At 47.7% G+C, this 23,979-nt stretch overlaps 1 protein-coding gene across 4 annotated transcripts in view; it reads right to left on the bottom strand.

The window, feature by feature from the left end:
- The window catches only part of SLC41A3 (solute carrier family 41 member 3), a 90,744-nt gene extending 69,211 nt beyond the window's left edge, over positions 1 to 21,533 (bottom strand). For 3 of the 4 annotated variants that reach the window (XM_032412082.1, XM_032412084.1, XM_032412085.1), the window contains exons 1-2: positions 21,386 to 21,533; positions 10,223 to 10,509 (exon numbers count right to left, since the gene is read on the bottom strand). In XM_032412082.1, the coding sequence (XP_032267973.1) occupies positions 10,223 to 10,477 (255 nt within the window). In that variant the 5' untranslated portion in view covers positions 10,478 to 10,509; positions 21,386 to 21,533. Of the gene's footprint in view, positions 1 to 10,222; positions 10,510 to 21,052; positions 21,172 to 21,385 lie in introns of those variants that run through there. The other variant, XM_032412083.1, reaches the window with a different exon arrangement.
- Between the last annotated feature and the right edge of the window lie 2,446 nt (positions 21,534 to 23,979).

Here is a 23,979-nt window from a genome sequence, read left to right as displayed (position 1 = left end):
GCAGTGTCCTCCTCCCCCAGGCTGTGAGTATATGTGACTGATAAACTCAGTGATTTCCTTTGTCCAGTGTTGGGGTCGCCATGTGTTTGGGCCATCTCCATAATGCTAGGGTGGGAAACCCTCTCTCACCAATGGAGTGAGGAGGAGGTGATTCCAATAGTTGGCATCATAAATAGGACAGCCCAAACCTGGTCAGCTTTCACCAGCTGCTCTTTGCTAACTAGCTGCTGACATGGCCAGGGCTGCCTGGGATGGAGCCGCGAACTGCTGGCCAGCTTGTGCGTTAGCCTGCTCCGTGTTCCACTCACTGTCTCTCCTGGGCACGGCCGTCTCTTCCCGTCACCAAGTCAAGGACTACTGCCAAGTGGCCATGTCCTGGCAGGAGGTGCCTTTGGGTGGTGGTGGGGGGGGGGTAGATGCAAGTGCTCTATGACACTCCTGTCACCTAGTCTGACATATAAATTAAATTGCAAAAATGAGACCCCATGAAACACCCCCCTCTGCTGAGCTAAAATAGTTAACACAGTCCAGTGTAAACTAACAGAGGGTCTTCAAGGATTGAAATGGATCATACAAGACCTACTTGGTGAAGGAGTGATTACCCCCACTGCTCCTCCTTTTAAAGGTCCAATTTGGCCTGTTCTTAAAGCTGGAAAGAATATAAGGTGCCTCAGAGTGCATGACCATAACCTTAATGCTCTGGTTCCATCCAGAGACCCCCATCCAATGTTACTGAGATTACTGACTCCACCCAATCAGCAGCCGTTAAGTCTTTTGCTACTATAGATCTGGCTAATGTGTTCTATTCAATGCCTATCTCAACAGCCTCTTAGGTGCAGGTAACCTTCAACTCTGAATAGACACAGTAGACTTTTCCAGGCTACTCACGGGGTACCTCACCAGCTCTGCTATGCACAATCTTTGCAGACAACATTTTAACTGCTTGCACCCTTCTCGAGGAGCACAGGTCCGGTATTACATTATGATGTCTTCCTCCAGGGAGACTCATGTGACACATTCATTAAGGGCATCCAAATACTCAGAAAGGAGTTCATAAAGAGAGGATGGGCCATGACTCCACATGTAGGAGGCAAAGCCAGCCACCTTGGCAAATTCATGAAAATTATTTTGGTAAACCCAGAGCAACTCCATCCTTGACACTGTCAGAAAACAGCGACTGATCTCTCAGCACACACACTGTTAATACAAGCCCAACATCATTTAATCCTTTTCAGATCCAGAGGCAACACAGTGCTCATCTACACATTTTACTTATGCCCATTTATGCTGTCACTTGCAAAGACACCTGCCTTGAATGGACACCTCCAACAAAAGGCCCTAGAATCTGTCCAAATTAAAGTCAACAGGTATGGGGCACCTGAGTGGCTTAGTCAGTTAAGCTTTTGCCTTTGGCTCAGGTCATGATCTCGGCGTCCTGGGATGGAGCCCTGCATTGGGCTCTCTGCTCAGTGGGGAGTCTGCTTCTCCTTCTTCCTCTCTCTCTGTGCTCTTTCTCTCTCTCTCTCTCAAATAAAATCTTTAAAAAAAATAAATAAAGTCAAGAGGCATTCCCATCAGTGCCCTCAAATACTCCTTCACTGAAAAAGCTTTAGCAACCTCCTCTTATGCTTCCTGGTCTCTAGACCGTATATCCATAATGGACACACAGCGCCCAAGGCCTTCAGATGCAAGAAAATACCTTCCTAGCCTACACAAAACACCAACCAAGCAGCAACTGCTGGCCACACACTGGGCTCCCCTGGAAAGAGAGGCTTTCACGGACCCTGGCCTGTGACCCTCCATACCCAGCTGCCCATTGAGCCTTGGGAGGCATAGCTATTGAGGCCTCCTCAATGCAGGATAGAATCAAACCTGGGACCCCCGGCATATGCCACCTCCAGGAAGAGGTCTCCCCTGTTCTTCCTCAGCCCCTTGCCAAATGCCTCAGTCCCTTGTCACTGCTCCCCTGGTCCCCTGGGCTGTGTAGGGAGCCCCCACGACATCAACTGAGTGCACAGCAATGGTGTCTGTACACTTCATGGGTGGTATGACCACTGTACTATGTGACGGAGCTCAGTGGAATGTTTATGTCCTTAATGAAGGACACAACCCACCCAACAGTCAGCAGAAGTCCCAAACTTTAGGCTGCCATTTAGCACTGGATGCCCTGGCCAGCAAATGTCTCCACCTGCACCTTTCACAAACTCCCGGGCCACTGCCTGACTTGTTCCTTTCAGGGTAAGGAAGAACTTGGGACACTCTTGTCTCAGAGACACCCCAAATATAGGTCAAAGTCATAGATGTCTCCACATGTAGTAAGGCCACAGACAAGGCCTCACTGGGACACTGCTTGTCCTCCTTGGTGTTCCAACATTACCGACCACGGCCAGGCCCTCCTCGATACATAGGATACACAATGCTGGCTCTACAGGAAGGACGCAGTAAACTACCACCTCCCCTGCAGCCAGTGCAATTGAGAGGCACATTGTTCTTCTCAAGAAACTCCTATTTAAGCTAGAAGGTAGCAAATGAGCCCCACTGGGGGTGGGAGGTTGATTAATCTGGCATTGATTTTAATCTGGATTCATGCTCCTGGGGATACATGCTCCCTGCACTGCCAAAACAGGCCCTTCCACTGCCTTTATGGGCTGCAATGGGGAACCCCTACAAGTTCACCCTCTCCCTTCAGGTCAAGAGGCTGCTTCACTTGCTCGGGAGGCACTTTGCCTGCTCCCTAGAAGTCCCAGTCCCAAGGTTTAAACTGGTGTCAAGGCATCCCAGGGTCAATGTGGTGTGAGGCCTAAAACTAGCAGTATGATGTGCTACTGTGACATGGGGGCAAAGCAGGATGGTCCTGAGTAGCCTACCCACAGGTTCCACCCCGCTGTTCTCACAGCCTTTCTTTTTTTTTTTTTTAATTTTTATTGTTATGTTAATCCCCATACATTACATCATTAGTTTTAGATATAGTGTTCCATGATTCATTGTTTGTGCATAACACCCAGTGCTCCATGCAGAATGTGCCCTCCTCAATACCCATCACCAGGCTAACCCATCCTCCCACCTCCCTCCCCTCTAGAACCCTCAGTTTGTTTTTCAGAGTCCATTGTCTCTCATGGTTCTTCTCCCCCTCCGATTTCCCCCCCTTCATTCTTCCCCTCCTGCTACATTCTTCTTCTTCTTTTTTTCTTTCTTAACATATATTGCATTATTTGTTTCAGAGGTACAGATCTGAGATTCAACAGTCTTGCACAATTCACAGCGCTTACCAGAACACATACCCTCCCCAGTGTCCATCACCCAGTCACCCCATCCCTCCCACCCCACCCCCCACTCCAGCAACCCTCAGTTTGTTTCCTGAGATTAAGAATTCCTCATATCAGTGAGGTCATATGATACATGTCTTTCTCTGTTTGACTTATTTCGCTCAGCATAATACCCTCCAGTTCCATCCACGTCTTCTTTATCCATTCATCTGTTGATGGACATCTTGGCTCTTTCCACAGTTTGGCTATTGTGGACATTGCTGCTATAAACATCGGGGTGCACGTACCCCTTCGGGTCCCTACTTTTGTATCTTTGGGGTAAATACCTAGGAGTGCAATTGTCTCACAGCCTTTCTTATCATAGGGCTGGTGCCTTCTTATCCCTGAGTAGTGGACTCTACTTCCCTGCCATCCTGTGACCATGCCAGTCACACCCTCCCACAGAAACCAGGGGCTCCCCCACCCTTTTGATACCACACAGTGCCTCCCACAGCCCCTGCAGGTTCACTCTGCTCCCAAGCACTCCCTACTGAGGGCCCTGCACAGCATCTGCTGGCCCCTCTCAGGCTAGGAGTCCCTGTGATTAATAACCTGTGGTATTTCTCAACATTCCAGGGCTGGGTGCCCTATGTTCGACCACCTCCATAACCCTAGGATGGGAATCTTCCCTCACCAAGGGGAGGCAACAGGCTGGCCTCAGCCCCTGTGACACTCAGTCCAGGCTCCAATCCCTTCCCTCACAGAACTCTCCACCCCCTTGCTTCGCCCTTCCTGCCAGCCCCTTGCCCTCCTGCCTTTCTAGGTTGCTCCGAGTGTCTCTGCTAAGGCACCATCCCTGCCAGACCCTCCCTCCTCTTTACCCCACCCACTTCCATGGGGCCCAAGGTTCCTGACCACTCTGCAGAGACCACCAGTTTGAACTTCTGCTATATGTAATGCGAAGAGATCAGACTCATCACAAAGAATGGGGTTCTTTCTTCTTCATATGAACACATTTCCAAACCCTGTAATATGCTGCCCTGTGTGGGTACCCAAGGGGCTGGAAAGCTATACGAGAGGAAGCTTCTGTTTCTAAGGAGGACACGGGCTCAGAGCCTTAAAAGAAAGAGTATTAATCTCACTACATTTAAAAAAAAAAAAAACATGCAGGATCAAAAGCAAAGTCAAAAGATAAATAGAAAAATGAGAAACATATTTGTAATCCATATCACAATTAAAGGGCCAATTTCCCTATATATAAAGAACCCTTAGGTATCAATAAGAAAAAGGATAACCACTCCACAAAAATATGGGCAAAAAATAGAGGCAAATATCCAAAGATATTCAACTTCACTCGTTAATGTAAGAAATGCAAACTACACCACAAGGGACCTCGACAATGGCCCCTGATACCCTGTGTACTGACACTTGGTGTAATCCCCTCCCCTTGAACACAGGCTGAACTTAGTGACTTGCCTCTAGCCAAAAGAGGAAAGATGTTCTTCTGTGGTGAGGTTGTAAAAGGCAGTGGTTTGTGTCTTGCTAACAGACCGTTTCCTTCTCGGACCTCACGCATTGATGAAGCTGCCATGTTGGACACGTCCAGCAGGGAAAGTCCTGAAGGTGGCCTCTGGGCAACAGGCGGTGAGGAACTGAGGCCCTGAGTCCCACAACCCGCCAGGAGCTGAATCCCTCCACTGGGGGAGGGTGAGCCCACTGGGGGAGGGTGAGCCCACTGGGAAGAGGCCACGGCTGTGGCCTAACATCTTGACTGCTGAGAGGCCTGGAAGCAGGAAAACCAGCTAACCTGGATTCTTGCCACAGCGCCCATGAGATAATACGTGAGTGCTGTTTTAAGCTGATAAATTTTGGGATGATGTGTTACATAGTAATAGAAACTAATAGAGTGTACAATGAAATGCAATTTTCCATCTATGGGATTGTTAATGATCAAAGGATTTGATAATAAACTATGTTGTCAAGTGCTGGAAAACAGGCATTTTCCTTTGGTGGTGGAGGGATATTGAGGTATGTTCCCTCTATCCCCACACTTTGAAGAGTTTTAATCAAGAAAGATGTTGTATTTTGTCAAATGCTTTTTCTGCATCAATTGAGAGGATCATACTTTCAATTTTCTTTTATTAATGTGCTCTATCACGCTGATTTGCAAATGTTGAACCACCCTTGCATTCCAGGAATAACTCGCACCTGGTAGGGGTGAATAATCCTTTAAATGTACTGTTGGATCCTATTGGCTAGGATCTTCGTGAGTATTTTTACATCCATGTTCATCAGGAATATTGGTTTGTAATTCTCCTTTTTGATGGGGTCTTTGCCTGGTTTTGGGATCAGGGTAATGCTGGCCTCATAGAACAAGTTTAGAAGTTTTCCTTCCATTTCTATTCTTTGAAACAGCTTCAGAAGAATACGTATTAATTCTCCTTTAAATGTTTGGTAGAATTCCACTGGCAAGCCATCTGGCCCTGGACTCTTGTATCTTGGGAGGTTTTGATTACTGTTTCAATTTCCTTGCTGGTTATTGGTCTGTTCAGATTGTCTATTTTTTCCTGCTTCAGTTGGTAGTTTATAAGTTTCTGGGAAGGCATCCACTTCTTCCATGTTGCTTAATTTGTTGGTACATAGTTGCTGGTAATAATTTCTAATAATTGTTTTTATTTCCTTGGTGTTAGTCATGATCTCTTCCCTTTCATTCATGATTTTATTGATTAGGGTCCTTTCCCTTTTCTTTTGGATAAGTCTGACCAGAGGTTTATCGATCTTATTAATTCTTTCAAAGAACCAGCTTCTAGTTTTGTTGCTCTGGTCCCACCTCCAGGGCAAGTGATTTGGGGATATCTGTCCAAGTCGAAAATGCATGCATCTTTTGACCCAGCACTTCTACTTGCAACAATTTATCCTACTCATTTACTCAGGTGTGTATGAAACGTCAAGATGATTCACTGCAGCTTTTGTTAGTAATACCATTTTAAGTTGTTGTTATGAGCGGAATCATACCCCCTCCCCCAAAATGAAGTTCTAACCCTCCTCACCCACCCCATACCTCAGAATATGACTGCATCTGTTGCCAACAAATTGGGCCTTTAAAAAGGCATTAAATTAAAATGAGGTCATAAGGATAGGTCTTAATCCAATATGACCGGTGTCCTTACAAGAAAAGGAAATTTGAACGCAGACATGTAGAGAGGGATGACCAGGGAGAAGGTGGCCATCTGCACACCAAGGAGAGAGGCCTCAAGAGAAACCGACGCTGAGGGCACCTTGATTTTGGACTTCCAGCCTCCAGAACTGTGAGAAAAGAAGTCTCTGACATTTCAGCCACCCAGGCTGTGGTACTGTTACGGCAGCCATAGCAAACTATTAAATTAAATTTAAAAAGCTCATAAGAAGGGAAATGGCTAAATAAATTCTGGTATATTGTATTGTATCTGGTATAATGGAACACTGAACAACCATTAAAAAAAAAAGGAAACTCTTAATATACCTATAAAGAATATTGTAAAGGGAACATATTGTGTAGTGAATATACTGTACAGCTATATTGTAAAGTGAAAAAAGCAAAGCATTCAACAGTCTGTATGTGCTAAAACTTGAAAAAAGAGAAAAATATACAGAAGCAGATGAACAGATACAGATACTTGTTTGTACATGCATAAAATATCTTTAGGAGAAAACACAACCAACTGGGGCCCACTGGCTGCCTCTGTGTAGACTGGGGAGCCTGGTCCCTGCACACATTGGTGAACCTTTTGAACCCTGAACCACATGAATATTCTACCTTTTCCAGGAAAAAAAAAAAAAAAAAGGTGTAGCCTCTATTCTCAGGGAGTTCACATTCAAACCAAGGACACACCAGATCAACACACAAGATAAAAGGAAATGGCAAATATCCCATCATCTGTGAAGGTGAAACGTCAGTGGGGCCAGCACCTCTGTGAAAGACTGCCTATGTGAAACGGGGCAGGAAGGATGATGGGAGGCCTCTTCACTTGGAGCTGGTGGGAAGGCAGGCACAGGGAGGGGACAGTCGAAGGCTGGAGGCTACCATGCTGCTGAGACTAGAGCCAGCACCACTGGACAGAGCTGCAGAACTGGAGCCTCAGCAGCCCTGAGCCAGCGTGGCACCACTGCCCCTTTCCAGCCTTCCCCACGGAACCCAACTGTACACAGGAACCCACCCTGTCCCCACAGGGCAGGGGACCTACTCTTCTCCTCACTTCAAGCAGGCCAAACCAATCGAGGCTATTCCATTCCCTTTGCCGATTTTTGGTTTCAAAGTGGGATGTACCTCAAATCTGCCAGTAAGAAGTGGGGGAATTCTGTTGGGAGTGCCTAGGAAAGTTTCCCTGTGCGTAAGAAGGAGGAGCCAGAACACATGACCCATTCTTCTCCCTCTGACCGTGATGTAGCTGTAGGACAAAGCCAACTTTGGGTGCTGATTTGGCAGGAACTTGGAAAGGTTCTGGTTTCTTGCACGCATCGTTGGCTGGTGATGATAACACTTTCCAAACCCTGAATTACCCTATCCTGGAAATTCCATTTTGGGAGATGACAGATTTCCTTCTTATTTAATCTATTCTAGGTGTGCTTTCTGATATTTGTGGCTGAAACCATCCTAATTGATATAGCCAAGGGGAACCCTTGGATACCAGTTTGTGGAGCCTGGATTTTATTCCACAGTTAATAGAGAAATCAACAGGGATTTTAAAATTCAGATCTGCATCATGGCGGTCCCCCTGACATGGCAGTTGGGCCATGACCCTCATGTGGGTCCAATGAACACATGAAAGAAACTCTAGAATGGATATTTCTGCCTAATCTTTATCCTCTTGAGTTGAAATTTTATGTAAGTTTTTGAAAACTGGCCCAGCACTGCACGTGACAGAATATCAGTGACGACAGGAACAATAGCAGTTAACCTTCACTGGGTGCTTTCTAATGCCCGGCACTGTGACCAGCACTTCACGGTCCTCTTAACAACCTTGTTGGGGTCAACTCTAATTTACAGAAGAGAAAACAGGGGAACAAAGAGCAACTTGTATAAGTGACAAAGGTCGGACTCAAACCCACTTAGAAAAAGCTCCAGAGCCTGGGCCCTTAAGCAGTTCAGTTCACTATTATACTGCCTCTCCATATGTAATTTATAAACTTATGTGTGTGTGTACACTTTCTAAACCAATGTGTGTACATACAGGGGATTGATGTCTATGAATTTATGTATAAATATATATGTGTGAGGTGTGTGTGTGTGTGAGTGTGTGGGATACATGCTCAGTGACATCATTCTGGTAGGAACCCTCGATAAAACAGACGTTTTGAAAATCGCTGGTACAGAAAATGGACTGCAGGGAGGAGGACCTGAAGTAAGGAAGCAGTGAGGAGGCAGGGGCAGGAGGTGGGAGTGGGGTGGGGAGGAATCTCCAGGTTATGGAAGCCAGGCACTGAGGTGCTCTGGAGGTTACGGCAGTGCTGACTGACCACGGCTTAAAGAAGGATGTAGGGCCAGAAGGCACCAGGTCACCGAGAGAAAGGAGAGGGCTGAGGGCTGGAGGTCAGAGAGAGACCACACATGGGGACTAGGGCTGAATCCAACCAGGATAGGGACTCCAGTTTAAGAGAAGGCCATCCTAGGGCCTGACGAGGTCTAGGTGGATCTTCAGAGTGCAGCTGGTCACTGGTGTGGTGATGTCATGAGAAACTAGACAGCTGGTTGTTGGAAAGGTCTTTGAGAGCCCCATACTGGGGCAGGGCCAGGCAGGTGATGGAGTGAAGGAGGATGGTGTAATAAGAGGGAGTGGTGGGGACTGTGGCAAACTAGAGAACACGGCCACCTAGAGGGGGCAGCAACCATTGACTGTGGCCCTGAGAGAATGTGGGTCCAACGTTGTAACAGTTGCCAGGTTTCCAAGAGAAAAGAAAAATTCAGACTTTTACATGAAATCTGATTTTAGTGTTGGTTTAAAAAAAATTTTAAACTACCACCCTTACAGCTACATGGCAGAACTGGGACTCAAATGAGTGAGGGACAGGGCTCAAGTTCCCAGGCACAGAGAGCCCACCACCACCCCCACCCCCAGTGCAGAGTCCCTAGAGCACTGAGTGAGGCACGGGCTGGGAGCTGTCAGATGTGTCAGCCCTGCTTCTCCCAGCCTGCCCCACTCTAGACGATCTTTGTTCTCTGCTGGTTGTCAACTGATAGGAGAGATCTGGCCAGTCATGACTTAGAATATCCTTAGGTATTATGCCTTTCCAGGGAGGACTTCTGAAGGTCACACTGATGAAAGGAATAGGGCTCTGACAGTAGAAGAACAGGAAAGGCATGGTTCATTGGTAATTTTTTTGTCTGATGGGTAACTCCCAGTTCCTCACTATGTGGCATTCCAGGAGGGCTGCAAATCAACGGGCCCTGCCTCCCCTCAAAGAGTGATTAACAACGTAAGTCAGGCTAGCCAAGCAGAGAATGTCCTCCTTTAGGGAACAGTGACTGGAACAGGAGTGGATGCCTGACATCAGGATCAATTTTTAGAGATTGATGTGGACATTGACAAAGAGGTCTCTTTTTTTTCTAAGAACACATGTACTAAGGATTAACTGCCAAGGGCCATCCTCCCATCTAGGTACAGAATTCTGCCTGAAAATAAAACATAGCTGAGTGACAGAGAAAAAGCCAGCATCATATCATTTAAGCACTTGGATCATGCCATGCCTGAAATCCAACCCCTTAGATATTTCAATTATATGAGCTAATAAATTGTCTTTTTTAAGCTTAACCTGGGTTAAATTTAGTCTCCATCACCAGTAACTAAAAGAATCTTGCCCAATTTGTAGAAAAATGCTTTTTGAAAGAGAAGGCCCTGCCCCTTGTCCTCAAGCTGGACTCAACATGCAGCTGCCTACTCTTCAGGGATGACATTCAACAATGCCACCAACAGCACTATTACCATTTAGTTTCCTCTTACCTGGAAATAGTTCAAAAGTACACCAGCCCCGGAGAGTCCCAGTCCTGCAAACATGAAGGGCACTACCACCTGAAGGCCAATGGACAAGGCAGTCTCCCTGCTGAGCTCAGTCCCCAGTGGTTTAGGGACTGCCCTTTGGCTCTCAGATTCACTCAGAGGTCCATCTTCTGAGGCTGCAGAGAGTCTTCCAGGACTGAGTTTGTGTGGCAGAACCAGCTCCTCTGGCCGCCGCTGTCGGGTCTCCGTCCCATCCATGTAAGCAGAGCTGAGCCCCTGGCAGCCTTAACCTGGGAGACACAAAGCAACAGGGGCTGTTCAGTAGAGTTCCTGACCCCTCTGGGGCTGATGCCATGTAAGCCCTCACACAGTGACTGCCTCCACATGGTCTCCTGCAACCCCAATTTAAGTAGATTTTTTATTTAATATGCACATATTTGAGGGAAAAAAACACATTATAGAAGAGAGCACTAAATATTTAGGAATTGGAGTTAGCAAAACTGGTGGTATAGGGAACTGAAAATTCTCTCCATAAAAGAACAAGAAAACTAGCAAAAAGTGTGGAATCCACTTTTTCAGAACCCTGGGAATTAATCAAAGGCTTGCAGTAATGCAAAGAGTATTTATTCAAGAAAAAAAATGCTGAATCTTTAGCAAGAACAGCAACAGAGGTGATTGTGATATTTTAACTGTGCCTTAGTCCCACCCCCTGCTCTCTGGTTCTGCAGCAGCCTAAAAAACCAACAGCCCAGAGAGAACAGAATGGGCTCAAGCTCTTTCAAAGCCTCATTTTCAAAAAATTGTCATTCTTTGACCTAGTAGGTGGTTCACTGGAAGTTGCCACTTACAAACTGTCTGTATTTCACCCCACTCCTAATTCACTCAGTGTACAAAAGCCTTTCCCTGAGGGACATTTGTTGGAAACAATTAAAGGCACTTCACAGCTGCCTGAGGCAGTGGGTAATAGCTGGGGTAAATAATACACTAACCAAAAAGCCTAAAAGGAAAAGGGGAATTAGATGTGCAAATTTTGCAAAGTTCCTAAAAATTCCTGGGAATCGAGAAGGCCACTCATACTGGGCTGGGCATCTGCTCACAAAATAGCTGAGAAGGCCCAAAGCTCTACCCTCCAGCTGCTCTGGAGGCTCTGCACAAGCAGAAAGTGAGGGCGAGGCAGAGCTGTCCGCTACCAGACAACGCGCTGAAGGCATGCCCCAATGCGCACACAGAGCCCCCAGGCACAGACAGGGATGTTCGGCAGTTCCACGCAGTTCCACGCAAGGCCTTCAAGGAGATCTCTAGCCAAGCGTTACCTGACCACGAGCAGAGACTTCAGTGGCCGCATACAACACAGAATACAAACTAAAGAGGTCACTCAGAAAAGTCACCAAAGACACAACAACTCCAGCAAGCAGCAATAACAAGAAACCTTGAGAAGAGGGGAGAATCTAATTTCCAGAGTTGTCACATTACGAAATCTTTTAAAAGATTTTATTTATTTGACAGAAAGAGAGAGAGAAAACAAGCAGGGAGAGCGGCAGGCAGAGGGAGAGGGAGAAGCAGGCTCCCCGCTGAGCAGAGAGCCCGATGCGGGGCTCAATCTCAGGACCCTGGGATCATGATCTTGAGCCAAAACCAAGAGCTGGAACACTTAACCAACTGAGCCACCCACGTGCCTCACATTATAGAATTTTAAATGTCCAGTTTTCAACAAAAAATATGAGACATGCAAGAAAACATGATACTATGACCTATGCACAGGGAAGAAAGCAATTAATAAAAAATATCCTGAGGCAGCCCAGACATTGGACTTACTAGACAAAAACTTTAAATCAGCTATTTTAAATATGTTCAAAGAACTTAAGGAACCATGCCTGAAGAACCAAAGAAAGTATGAAAATGAAGCCTAACCAAACAGAGAATATCAATAAAGAGATAAAAACTTTTTAAAAGAACCAAGTAGAAATTCTGGAGTTGTAAAATATAATAGCCAAAGTGTAAAATTCCCTTGAGGAGTGCAACAGCTGACCTGAGCAGGGAGAATAAGAAACCACTGAACTGAAAGATAAATCAACAGATTACCCAATCTGAAGAACAGAACAGGATGAAGAAAAATGAACAAGCCCTCGGAGGCCTGTGGGACACCATTAAGCAAGCCAGCATTTGCATAACAGGAGTCTCAGGGAAGAGAGAGTAAAGGGGTACAAAAGAATATTTGAAGACAGAATGGGCAAAATCTTTCCAAATATGATCAGAAAAATTCCCATATTTAAGAACCTCAACAAATTCCAAGTAGAATAAATTTAGAGATCCATACCAAGACACACCATTATCAGTCAAAGACAGAGAATCTTAAAAGCAGGGAGAAGTCACTCTTCATGTACAAGAGCTCCTCAAGATTAATAGCTTATTTCTCATCAGAAACCATGGAGGCCAGAGGCAGCAGGATGACATATTCAAAGAGCTTAAAGAATAAGACTGCCAGCCAAGAGTTCTATGAGAAGCAAAGGTATCCTTCGAAAATGAAGGACAAATTAAGAGATTCCCAGATAGACAAAAACCAAGAGAACTTGCCACTAGCACACTTGCCCTATATAGGAAATACCAAAGAAAGTCCTTCAGGCTGGAACGAAAGGACCCAGATAGTAGTTTGCATCCACATAAAGAAGGAAAGAGCATGAGTAAAGGTGACTACAAAGGCAAGTATAAAAAACAGCATAACTGCATTTTTGTTAATAACTCTTCTTTCTCTCATCCAATTCAAAGACAACTGCATAATTCAGTAACTACAAATCACTATATATGGGTACACAATAACTAAATATGCAATTTGTATGACAGTAGGAGCACAAAGTAGGAGAGTACAGAGCTATATATAGGAACAAAGTTTCATATACTAGTGAAATATTCCACTGTATGAATAGACCACATTTTGTTTATCAACTCATTTGGTGACGGACATTTGAACTTTTTTTACTTTTTGGCTATTACAAATAATACCCCACTATGAACATATGTACGCAAGTCTCTGTGTGAACATGTATTTTCTGTTCTCCTGAATTATACATTTTGAAGGGGTGAATTTTATGGTACGTGATTTGTGTGTCAAAAAATATTCATGAATTATTTATGGAATAAGGGGAAGAAGCAGAAGACTATCAGCTTCCCAAACTCTCTGAGCCCCTGTCCAATAACAGCCCCTACTCCTTACCACGGGGGACCACTGTCCGAACTCTGGGAAGAACCACTCCTCAGCTGTTGTTTCATTCCTTCCTTAGTGTTACCAACTATGAGAGCAGTCCTAAACAATAGCGTCTGCTTTCTTTGCAGGTTAGATCAGTAAGTCATACTCCCATCTATTCCTGTCTGGTCTCTTCGGCCAACATTAGGTTTCTCACATTCAGCCACGCTGTGGGACCATCTCATTTTACTGCTGTGTCGAATGCGACCAAATGACCTGCCACGATCCACCTATTCTACTCCCAAGGGACCATCCTTTCCAAAATAAAAATCACTTGATTGTTTTTTAATACAAAAGTAATGTGTTCATAAGAAATACAATTTAGAAAACACAAAAAAGGTGTAAATATGGAAGTTTAAATCATCAACAATTTTACTGCCCCCAAATAACACTAAATCTAGTATATATCCTTCCAACGTACACACAGACACACTCATGCATGCTATTTTTTTAAAAATCAATGTTCTAGATCCTGGGTTGTTTTGTATATACCTGTTCACCTCTGTTTTTAGCATCTCATGTCATCCTTGATAGTCCACCCAGCTGTTGGTAAAACCTTCTTTTCCACAGGATTTAATTTTTTTTCCTTAATTTTTTTTTTTTTTTTTTTTTAGATTTTATTTATTTGAGAGAAAGAGACAGAGAGAGTGAGAGAGAGAGAGCACAAGTGGGGAGGAGAGGGAGAAGCAGGCTCCCCACAGAGCAGGGAGCCCGATGCGGGACTCGATCCCAGGACCCTGGGATCATGACCCGAGCTGAAGGCAGACGCTTAACTGACCGAGCCACCCAGGCGCCCTCCACAGGATTTATAGACAGGAAGAGCAGAGGGAAGAACTCAGCAGGGACAAGTCAGTCGATACATGTTTTAACTTGTAGCCACAAGCCGCCCAAGGCCACCAGCCCCACCTCCACACTGGCAGAGGGCCAGGGGCCCTGCACTATGTGCAGCAGGTTTATCGAAGTCAACAGAGACACTGGGCCTGTGAGGACAGCCTGAGTGAGCAACGAGTAAGCAGGGCACAGAGGAGGCCTCACGTCTTCAGGGACACCTCTGAAGGTAGGAACCGTCCACACACACAAGCCTACAGAACTTGGGCCAAGGCAGGCTTTGCTCAGCTCAGAAAGGCAATAAACCACAACAAACAAACAACAGGAATTACTTATTCCTGCATGACTCCTAAAGGCTTTGTAGCAGCCCAGCAGTGGGACAGGAAATGTCTGCTCCTCTTGCCACAGCAGGCCCAGTGCGGCCCACCCTGGCCCCCCGCCCTGGTCCTGCCCCCCACAGGAGCCACCCTTACCTGGCTGGTCCAGGCCCAGGTCATTCGTTAGGACTAAGACCCTTGTTCTACCATCCCAGTGGCTTTCTTGCCCTAAAGCCTCTAAGCCTGAACCCTCGAGGTAAACCAAACATTCTCTTTAAATTCATCCCACTCAGGGCAGCAGTGCTGGTAAAGTGAGTCAGGCTCACATGGGAGGCTTGGCCATAGTAGGGAAGCAGGTAACAATGGAGAGAAGAGTCCCAGTCCAACCATCACTGCGAGCCACATATAAAATCGTCAACAGGGTCTCAGGTCCCCATTCTGCTATTCAGTGTGGCTCCCTTGGAACACATGGGGAGGAAGGACAATTAGTAGAACAGAGCTGGGGGGGGGGGGGGTCCCAGCGTCCCTGCAGTACCAGATCCATAATTTCTTAAAAAAAAAAAAAGAAGAAGAAGAATAGACACAGCTACCCATGACCCATGCAGCAGTCCTTCATATCCCTTAGCCTCACAAGTCCCAAGAAGGTCTATTACTGCCTCCATCACATAGCAGAGGAAACACAGGGTAAAGGGGGTGAGGGGTGCCAGCCTCTCGCCTGTGCCCCAGAACCCACCTCAGCCCTCTCAAGGACCAGCGCTCACAAGGGTCTCCTCTCTCCTGCCTTTTCAGTTTCTCCCCTCTACCTCTGCAGGATCATCTAATGACAACAGGACCTTGTTCTAGAATCTCCCTCTCAAACAAGCTCCCTTGACCTCAAGCCACCCTCTAGCTTGCACCCCATTTCTCTCCTCCCCTTCAGAACACAATGAAAGAGACACATCCCCACTGTCTCGGTGTCCTTGCCTCTGTGCTCAACACCCATCCGGCTCCTCCCTGCACAAGTGGCCCTTGCCAAGGCCAGAGGTCACCTGCACGATGCCAAACAATTCCCCCAAACCTCAGCGTGTCATGAGACACTCTCAAGGACTTGAGATCTGCCCACCATGGCCTCCCCACATCCTTGCCCCCGCAGTGTGCCCCCCACCCCCTCCTGCATGTGACTTTAGCTCCTGCTCCTTTCATCCCTCCTGATAAAGTCGACTGCCTGAAAGAGCTGCTGACCCTCAAGAACAATGCCCTGCTCTCATTTCTGAAACTGGCTGGACTGGGGCTTCCCCCTTCCTGCTAAGTCTAGGGGAATTCTAACCAATACCTTCCTGCTAAAGCCCATAAAACATTCCACCCTCCTTCCCCAAGTCAGAATGCTCTCTGGAAGCCTTCTAGGGCTCAGCACTCTAGAATAAAGGCTATGTTAATGGTGTTGGAGCTGACTTCGTTTCTCCTGAGGCTCCCTGAGACTCCTTTGTAGCGTGTGCCTGACAGGAAGCCTCTGCCTGCCAAGGCATCCATACCCAAGACATCTGCAACCCCAGCTATATGACACAGCTACTGGCAAACCTACCCAAGAGCCAGGTCACTGCACCCACAGAGCTCCCCCTTTAGCAAATCCTAGGTAATCCAGATTACTGACTGCCTGAGTGACCCCGCTTCTCCCTTCCCTCATCCTAATTCTTGCTCTTAGGTTTTAAATCATCTGATAAACAGTGAACCCATGAAACCCTAGTTATCTCGCCCCAGGAAAGGCCGAGCCCCATGTCCTCGCCCCCTCCCTCTCTCCACCTGAGACTGCACTGTGTGGCTGTGTGGCCCTGAGGCGTGCCGTGTCCCCTCCGGGACCTGTAAGAAAGCTTGTTCTTCAAAGTTTTCTGATGGTTTTTGCTGAGGCGCTTCCTGTAATAGTGAGAACCACAAGGGCTGGTCCAGCCTCAACTGTGCTTCCAGCTGGGGAACTGGCTGGGGGTTCATCACAAGTAGTACAGGCCCACAGGCTTCCCTGGCCTTTACAGCATCACGGTAGAAAGGCCAGATGGACGTCACAGCCTTCTCCTCCCGGCTCTGGGCTGCCAGATGCAGCAGATCAAATGGGACACACTTACGCTGAAAAGTGATTCACTGTTTATCTGAAATTCTCTGTCTTTCCTGGTGGCCCTTCCCAGGTTTCCATGTGCGCCTCACTTGGTCCTACTCCACTGGTGTCCTACTGTCTCTTTTCCTGCTGTGGCTTCTCCCCCCGACCTCCAGCGCTGACACGCCAGACTCTCCTCACCTCTCTTCTGTCCACAGCCTGTGTCCGGACCTCCCCCAGGCCCGTGCTTGAAGTAACAATGATGTGCTGCGCTGCCCCCCCGGAAAGAGGTCTCCAGCTCAGCCGGGATCCACACACAGAGTCAACCTCCTACTCAGTGGTCTGAGAAGTGTCTCAGGCACCCTAGGTCTAATGCAGAGCTCTCGATGTCCCCATTCCGACTCTCAATCTCATCCTTCCCATGAAAGGCACCCCAGCCACCCAACCAGTCAACACAGGAGGGCTGGGTATAACAGAAAGAGCTTGGGGTTCAGGAGGCATGGATATAATCCTTTGGACTTTATACACATCTATACTGTTCAGACTTCTTCCCAATGGATGTGCACTATTAGGAAAAAAAACCTTTCTTTTTTAGAGCAGTCTTAGGTTCATAGAAAAATTGAGAGGAAGGTACAGAGAATTCCCCCAACATCCTGCACGAGAGGAGCATGTTACACTGAACCTACACTGACACATCATAATCACCCTGAGTCCAGTTTATATTAGGGTTCGCTCCTGCATTGTACACTCAGTGGGTTTGGACAAATGTTTAATGACGTGTGTCCACCATAATGATATTATACAGAGTAGTTTCACTGCCCTAAAAATCCTCTGTGCTCCACCTATTCATCCCTCTCGCCCCCTCAGTGCATGAATGATTCATCATCCATTCAACAAATAACATTTTGTTCCTTCCTTTTATGCTAGGGATTTTCTAGGGACCAAGAACACGTGAAAAGCAAGACAGATAAAGGTCCTGCTCTCAGGAAATTTGTATTCTAGAGGCAGAGACAGAAATAAACAAGAGAACAAATAAATGAACAAGAGAAATTTAATACAGTGAACTGACAGGTGCCATGCCGGGAAAGTGTAGGGTAGGATACAGATGGAGGATCAAGGAAGGCCCTAGAAGAGAGGGTGACATTTTACTTAGCTCTAATTCATTAAAAAAAAAAAAAAAAAATACCAACTGCACAGAGGCGCCTGGTTGGCTCAGTCAGAAAACCATGTGACTCTTGTGAGTTCAAGCTACGTTGGGTGTAGCAATTACTAAAAAATAAATAATAAAACTTTTTTTTTTAAATGCCAGCTGTGCAAAGGTCTAGGGAAAGAGCCCTGCAAGCAGAGACAGCAGCAAGTATAAAGGCACTGGGGTAGGGCTAACTTGGTGCTTCCAAGGAAGAAACGGCAAAGAGGCCGACAAGTCTGCGGTACCTGGATGCAAGAGGATGGCAGGGCAGCCGGTCCTGTAGGACCTTAAAGGCAGAGCAAGGCGTTCATGTTTCTTCCACAGACTGATTTTCTGTTTTCAAAAGACAACTCTGTTGCTTCCCCCACTAAAAGGAATCAGGGCCCATGAGTGACCCCAGATGACCCCGTGAAGCCAAAGTTACACCCCAGCAATGTACAGAACATTGAGAAAGGATAAATCACTGTTGGCTTTAAGTCCCTCAGTTTTCCCGTGCTTTGTTATGCATCAAAGCTGACAATGTTTGGGCTCTGTGACTTCAGTTACAGTTCACCTGCCCTCCTCTGGGGTGAGAGAGTTGAGGGCTAAGTTGAGGACTTCCAGTGTGGGAGACAAATCTTAGCAGCCATGGTGTACTGCAAGGATAGCTGGGTACATGGCATCAAAATGTTCAAAGTCAATGTGAACACCAACCTTTAAAAAGGATGTACTTTCTGGCTCTGACACTTCTAAAAGTAGTCCAAAGCAACAGGACTTTCCCTTAGTCGGGGGGGGGGTACCCCCACGCACATCTGACACTCAGATATTCACCTCTAATACTCAGAACCAGGACTCTTAGAGGACAATGAATCCCGTAACTTGAGGCAGGAGAAAAATCAAGATGGCTCTGGAACATTTTGTTGTTGCTAGAAAATAAGATGCTTTCAGAAGTTGTCTGAGGAGGGACTAAAATGACAAAGGAACAAAATGTAAACAGACTACCACTGTCAATCAGTGATAGCTTCAGCATCTAATAATAATAATAAACACAGTATAATTACCACTTCACAAGCTGAACCCGCAAAGGGCCACAAGTTCTTTAGGACATCAAAACAGAAAAGTTAGATTAATACAAAATGTATAAAACCCATAAAGAATAAAATAAAACTGCAGACAAAAAAAGTCAACAAAGGATGAAATACAGCCTATTAGAGAATCCTTCCTTTGTTGCTTTTAATAAACTGGGCCCTTTGTCAATTTGATCACCACTGCATCACTTCATGAAGAGAAGACACATCCGTGACCCATGCATGTGAGCAGGAAGGAGTGGACAAGGCAGACAGTGCTGGGAAGAGCAGGAAAAATCACCCAGCACCCGTGGTCACAAGATAACCAGGCAGCAGGAAAGTGCACCAGCTGAAGGGCACAGATATTCAGACAAGATAACCAATTTAAAAGAGGCCCAAAAAATGTTTACAAAAACTAGATAATTAGAGAAACGCGAACCTTGAAGATTTGTTCTCTCCTCCCAAAAGGAGTAAAACCCTCTGGATGACCCACTCATTGTGGTGCGATTCAGGTAGAACACAAATGAGTTTCCAAATGTGCCAAGAAACCAGGTTGGCATCAGGAGGCAAGTGCCAGCAGCCAAGCTAAACTGAAAGGTTCCCCAAGTGCTGAGAAAGAGGCCACATCTCAAGGTGCAAGGCAGAGCTAGGGGGATCCCAGGGAACAGCTCCAAGAGAAACTTGTGTGAGGAAAGCACACTGAGGAATGTCCGCTAAAATCATCTAAAATGGGTCAGAGGCCCACTGTGGTCAGCACCCAGCAGGCATTCCCACTTGCTCTGTGTCCCTTACAGTGTGGGGACACCGTGACCCACCAGCAGGGACCTCGCATCCCCATGGATGGTGGTCAGAGGCACTCCGTTTCCTGGAGAACGTGGGAGTGTTTCAGAAGGAGAATGGGTTCCAGTGTCATTTGGATCAACAGAAATGAGCACAGATGAATGAACACGCCAGGTCCTGGGGCCTGCTGGTAAGGGAGGCTCCTGTCGGGAGAGTGGCTGTGGACACAGTAAACCCTCTCCTGTAGCCCACAGAGAGGGGCAAGGCTGGGGGGAGATGGCGCGGACTCAGGGCAGCGGTGCCCACCCAGCCTTTCCCCCAGAGGACACGAGATGGAGGGAGTGCTCCAGGACAGCCCCCCACAACAAAGAACTACCCAGCCAAGGCGTCAGAGTGTGGAGTGAGAGTCCTGCAGGGACAGAGTGCTGGGAGCCCCTTCCTCTGGCGCAGGCTATGAGAGGGGCTGGGCAGGGGGACCAGGGCCCAGATGAACACTGGCTGCCAATCACATGAGTCTGTAGGGTCACTGATCATCCAGACGCCTCCCAGTGAGTCAGGGAGAAGCTGGCCTTGAATCCAAGCCCTTTTGGGAACCCCAGTGCACATCAGGTCTGAGACCTGGTTGCTAGCACCTCATACAAACTAGTGCTCACCCCAAGGCAGGAGGAATGGCCATTCCTAACCACTCACTGGGTAGCCGAAATGCTGGAACCAATCGGCTCCACTCAGCTGCCCACTACCTGGCTGTGAGTCAAAGTGCCTCTGGGCTTCACAGAGGATGGGGTTCAGTGGGAGCACCCTGGAGCCTGCCCAAAGGGTGTGAATCCCAGCTTTTCCCCTTCCTAGATGCGGGTCCTAGGAAAAGTTCAATTTCTGTGCTTCCAGTGCCTCATCTGTTAAATGGGGACAATAGCACTGACTTCAGAGTTGTGAAGATTTAATAACGCATTTATGTCACAAGACACCGGGACAGTCCCCACCCCTAGTTCAAACCCCTCAAAGTTCTAATGTTTTAGACCAGTGGTTCTTAAACTATAGCTGCATCAGAATCACCTGGAGTACCCACCTGGGTAGTTTCTGATCAGTAGGTGTGGTAGAGGAGGCCAGTTAAGCCCAAACACTGGATGTGTGGGGGCGGAGGGAGCCTCAGAGATACCTGAGGAACAAGACTTGCCCACCCCTCAAGGTCTGGATTCCCCACCTCCCACCCGCAAGGGCACTGCACCAACCCTGGTTTGTCTCTCTCCACCCCAGGTCCCTCATCCAGAGCTGCCCCTGCCCTGGGTCCCAACCTGGCTACCTCCCTAGGCGCCACCTCCGCCCTAGGTGCCCCTGGAACCACTTTTCCTTCCCTTCCCCCGTTTTACCTTACATTCGCGTATCTCCTGGCCCCAGCCTCCCATCGGACACCCCGGCTCTCGGTTTACCTCGTCTTCCGCGTTCCCCAAGCCCTGGGCTTCCCAGGTGTGCCCCACCCAGCCCCGAGATACCCTCGAACAGCCCTGGGTTTACTCCCTCTTCTACGCATCCCCCGCCCTGGTCCCACCCCGGCGCTTCCCCTGGGCCGGGCCTCTGCAGTGTGACACCCCCACACATCCAGACCCTCCCTCGGAACGCCCTCCTTGGGACCCCACCCCCGGTTTACCCCAGACTTCGCGCAACCCCGCCCCAGCCCGCGTGGGGCGCAGGGCCGCGCTTACCGGATACCCTCCCGGGCGGCGGCGCACAACAGGCAGGCAAGAGGTGGGCGGGCCGCGGGTAAGGCTCACGGAGGAAACGGGGAAGTCAGCCTCCTCTAGCCACCCCTCCCGGCCGCGGCGGGACCCGGACACTGCGCGCGGGGGCGGGGCCGGGGCCGAGGGCCAGCCCTGGAGGCGGGGCGGAGGCGGGGAGGGGCGGCCCCAGACTGACCAGCGCGTTGCCCTGACCAGCGCGCGCAGGAAGGCGGGGCGGTGCAGACCCCGCCCTCGGGGCCGGGGAGCGTCGAGTTCGTGATGAGGACTCTTGGGCCCAGAAGTCCTCTCCTGGCCGGGTTCAATCAGGCTATGACTGTGTAAACCGAGCGTTGCCTGAGCGCGCCAAGTTCCCCTCCTCCTGTGTTGTAGTGAATCATCTGAGGCCTGGTTTACAAAGGAAACCGAATCTCGGGCTCTAAAACCTCCAGGAAGGAGAGGGGGCTTGAGGATCCCGTCTTTAAAGGGGGTGTGAAGACGGGCTATTCCTTTTTTTTTTTTAAAGATTTTATTTATTTATTTGACGGAGAGAGACACAGCGAGAGAGGGAATACAAGCAGGGGGAGTGGGAGAGGGAGAAGCAGGCTTCCCGCCGAGCAGGGAGCCCGATGTGGGGCTCGATCCCAGGACCTGGAATCATGACCTGAGCCGAAGGCAGACGCTTAACGACTGAGCCACCCAGGCGCCCCAAGACGGGCTATTCCTAAGGCACAGATGCTTCGCTGGCAGCCAGTGCTCCGTCAAGTCTCCAGGAATAGCGTTTTGTTCTTGTGGTTAACTTCTTAATTGTAGAAATGTGCACACATGCAAAAGTAGAACAGTGGAATTGTCCCACACATCCATAGACCAGCTTCCATCATGGTCTGCACCTTGCCTTTTTTCCCCCCCCTTCTGTGTCCGCCCCCCCCCCCCCTTTTTTTTTTTTTTTTTTTTTTTTTTTTTCCTGGAGCAATTTTAAAGCATTCCAGCAGACATATTTCACCTTTAAATACTTGAGTATCTTATCTAATCTATAAATGTTTGTTTTTTCAAGCATTCCCATAATACCAGTAACACACCTAACAAAGTTAGCAATACCCAGTCTGGTTCTGTTTTCCCTGATTGACTCAAAAATGTCTTGACTGTGGGCCTCTTCTAACCAAGATCTAAAGAGGGATGAGAGATTTTGGAGGGAGAGAGTCTCAGGCAAAGTTCAACATGAGTCCAACCAGAAGAAAGTCCAAAACAGTGGTGGAAATGCAAGGGCAAGTGAAAGCTAGATATTTAACAAGATTTAGTACTACATGATATTATTTCAGCAAAAGACAACTCTGCATATTAAACACAAAAATATTTACAAGTTTACAAATACCCACATGCACACCCTGTTTTTCAGCAAATGTGCAGTCTTCCACATTTGCGTACTGCCTGCACACCTCCTTATGCACCTAGGCTTCAGGGGACTAACCATCCTCTGGCACCTCCTGCCCTCCTGACAGAAAGAGGGGTTATGTCCACTGGTAGCCAGTAATCCTGCCCTAAACTTTCTGGACCATGCTCCAACTCCCCAGGACCTGGGAATTCTGAATGACCCTAAGCCCACTTCTAGGATGTATACCTGGATCAGTGTCCCAGAGAATGAACAGGTGGGGGCGCATGCCCTGTATCTTTACACAGGAGCCCAAGAATTCTACATTTGAACCCGGCCTCCCAAGTTGCTATGGAGGTACATTTGTCAAGGCCAGAAAACAGAATGAACTCTATTTTACAGCCATGTTTGTTGTTTTTGTTTTAAGATTTTATTTATTTATTTGAGAGAGAGAGAGAAAGAGAGCACGCACAGAGGGAGAGGGAGAGGGAGAGGGAGCTGACTCCCCGGTGAGCAGAGTCTGATGTGGGGCTCGGTCCCAGGACCCTGAGATCATGACCCGAGGCCAAGGCAGACGCTTAACTGACTGACAGAGCCACCCAGGCACCCCAGCCATGTTTTATTTGCATATGTACTTAAACATATGGTTTGTGGGCCCCCACTTGTAATCTTGCCCTGGGTTCTGTAATTTTTTAGGTGGGCTTATCTTGTTTCAATATGGGTACAAGAAACATTTTATTTCCTACTTAACTCCACTGCAAGAAGAATAAACCAACAAAAGTGTAATGATAAATGTCAACTAACAGTTGACCTCTAGTAAAGAAACCATGGGGAGAATATAGTACTCTTGTGAAGGGGGCAGCCCCAGCTAAGCTCCAAAGGACAGTCGCCATGCTAAGACACAGAACCCATTCCTAAGGGCCTTGGTAAGTGGCAGCTGGTGTGCACTAGGTCCTGGCTCATGCCCCATTCTCTTCCCCTCACTTACAGCATTTGTAAGTGCCCACCCAGAATGCTGCCTTGGGAGTCCACAGGCCTGTCTGAATTTTAAGCAGTGAGTAGCTTTTGCAAAGAGCTACTATGCCAAACTGTAGTCTTGGGATGGAAATTTAAGATATATAGACCTCACCATTTACAAAATGACATTTGTAAATGATAAAGTTTTATATGGTGTTAGGGGATATTATGGACTAAATTATGTCTCTCCTCCCCC

The sequence above is a fragment of the Phoca vitulina genome, unplaced genomic scaffold (genome assembly GCF_004348235.1).
Source record: "Phoca vitulina isolate PV1807 unplaced genomic scaffold, GSC_HSeal_1.0 scaffold13, whole genome shotgun sequence".
In the NCBI taxonomy this organism is placed as follows: Eukaryota; Metazoa; Chordata; class Mammalia; order Carnivora; family Phocidae; genus Phoca; species Phoca vitulina.
The sequence above is the reverse complement of the archived record's forward strand: the minus strand, read 5'-3'. Positions and strand labels throughout refer to the sequence as shown.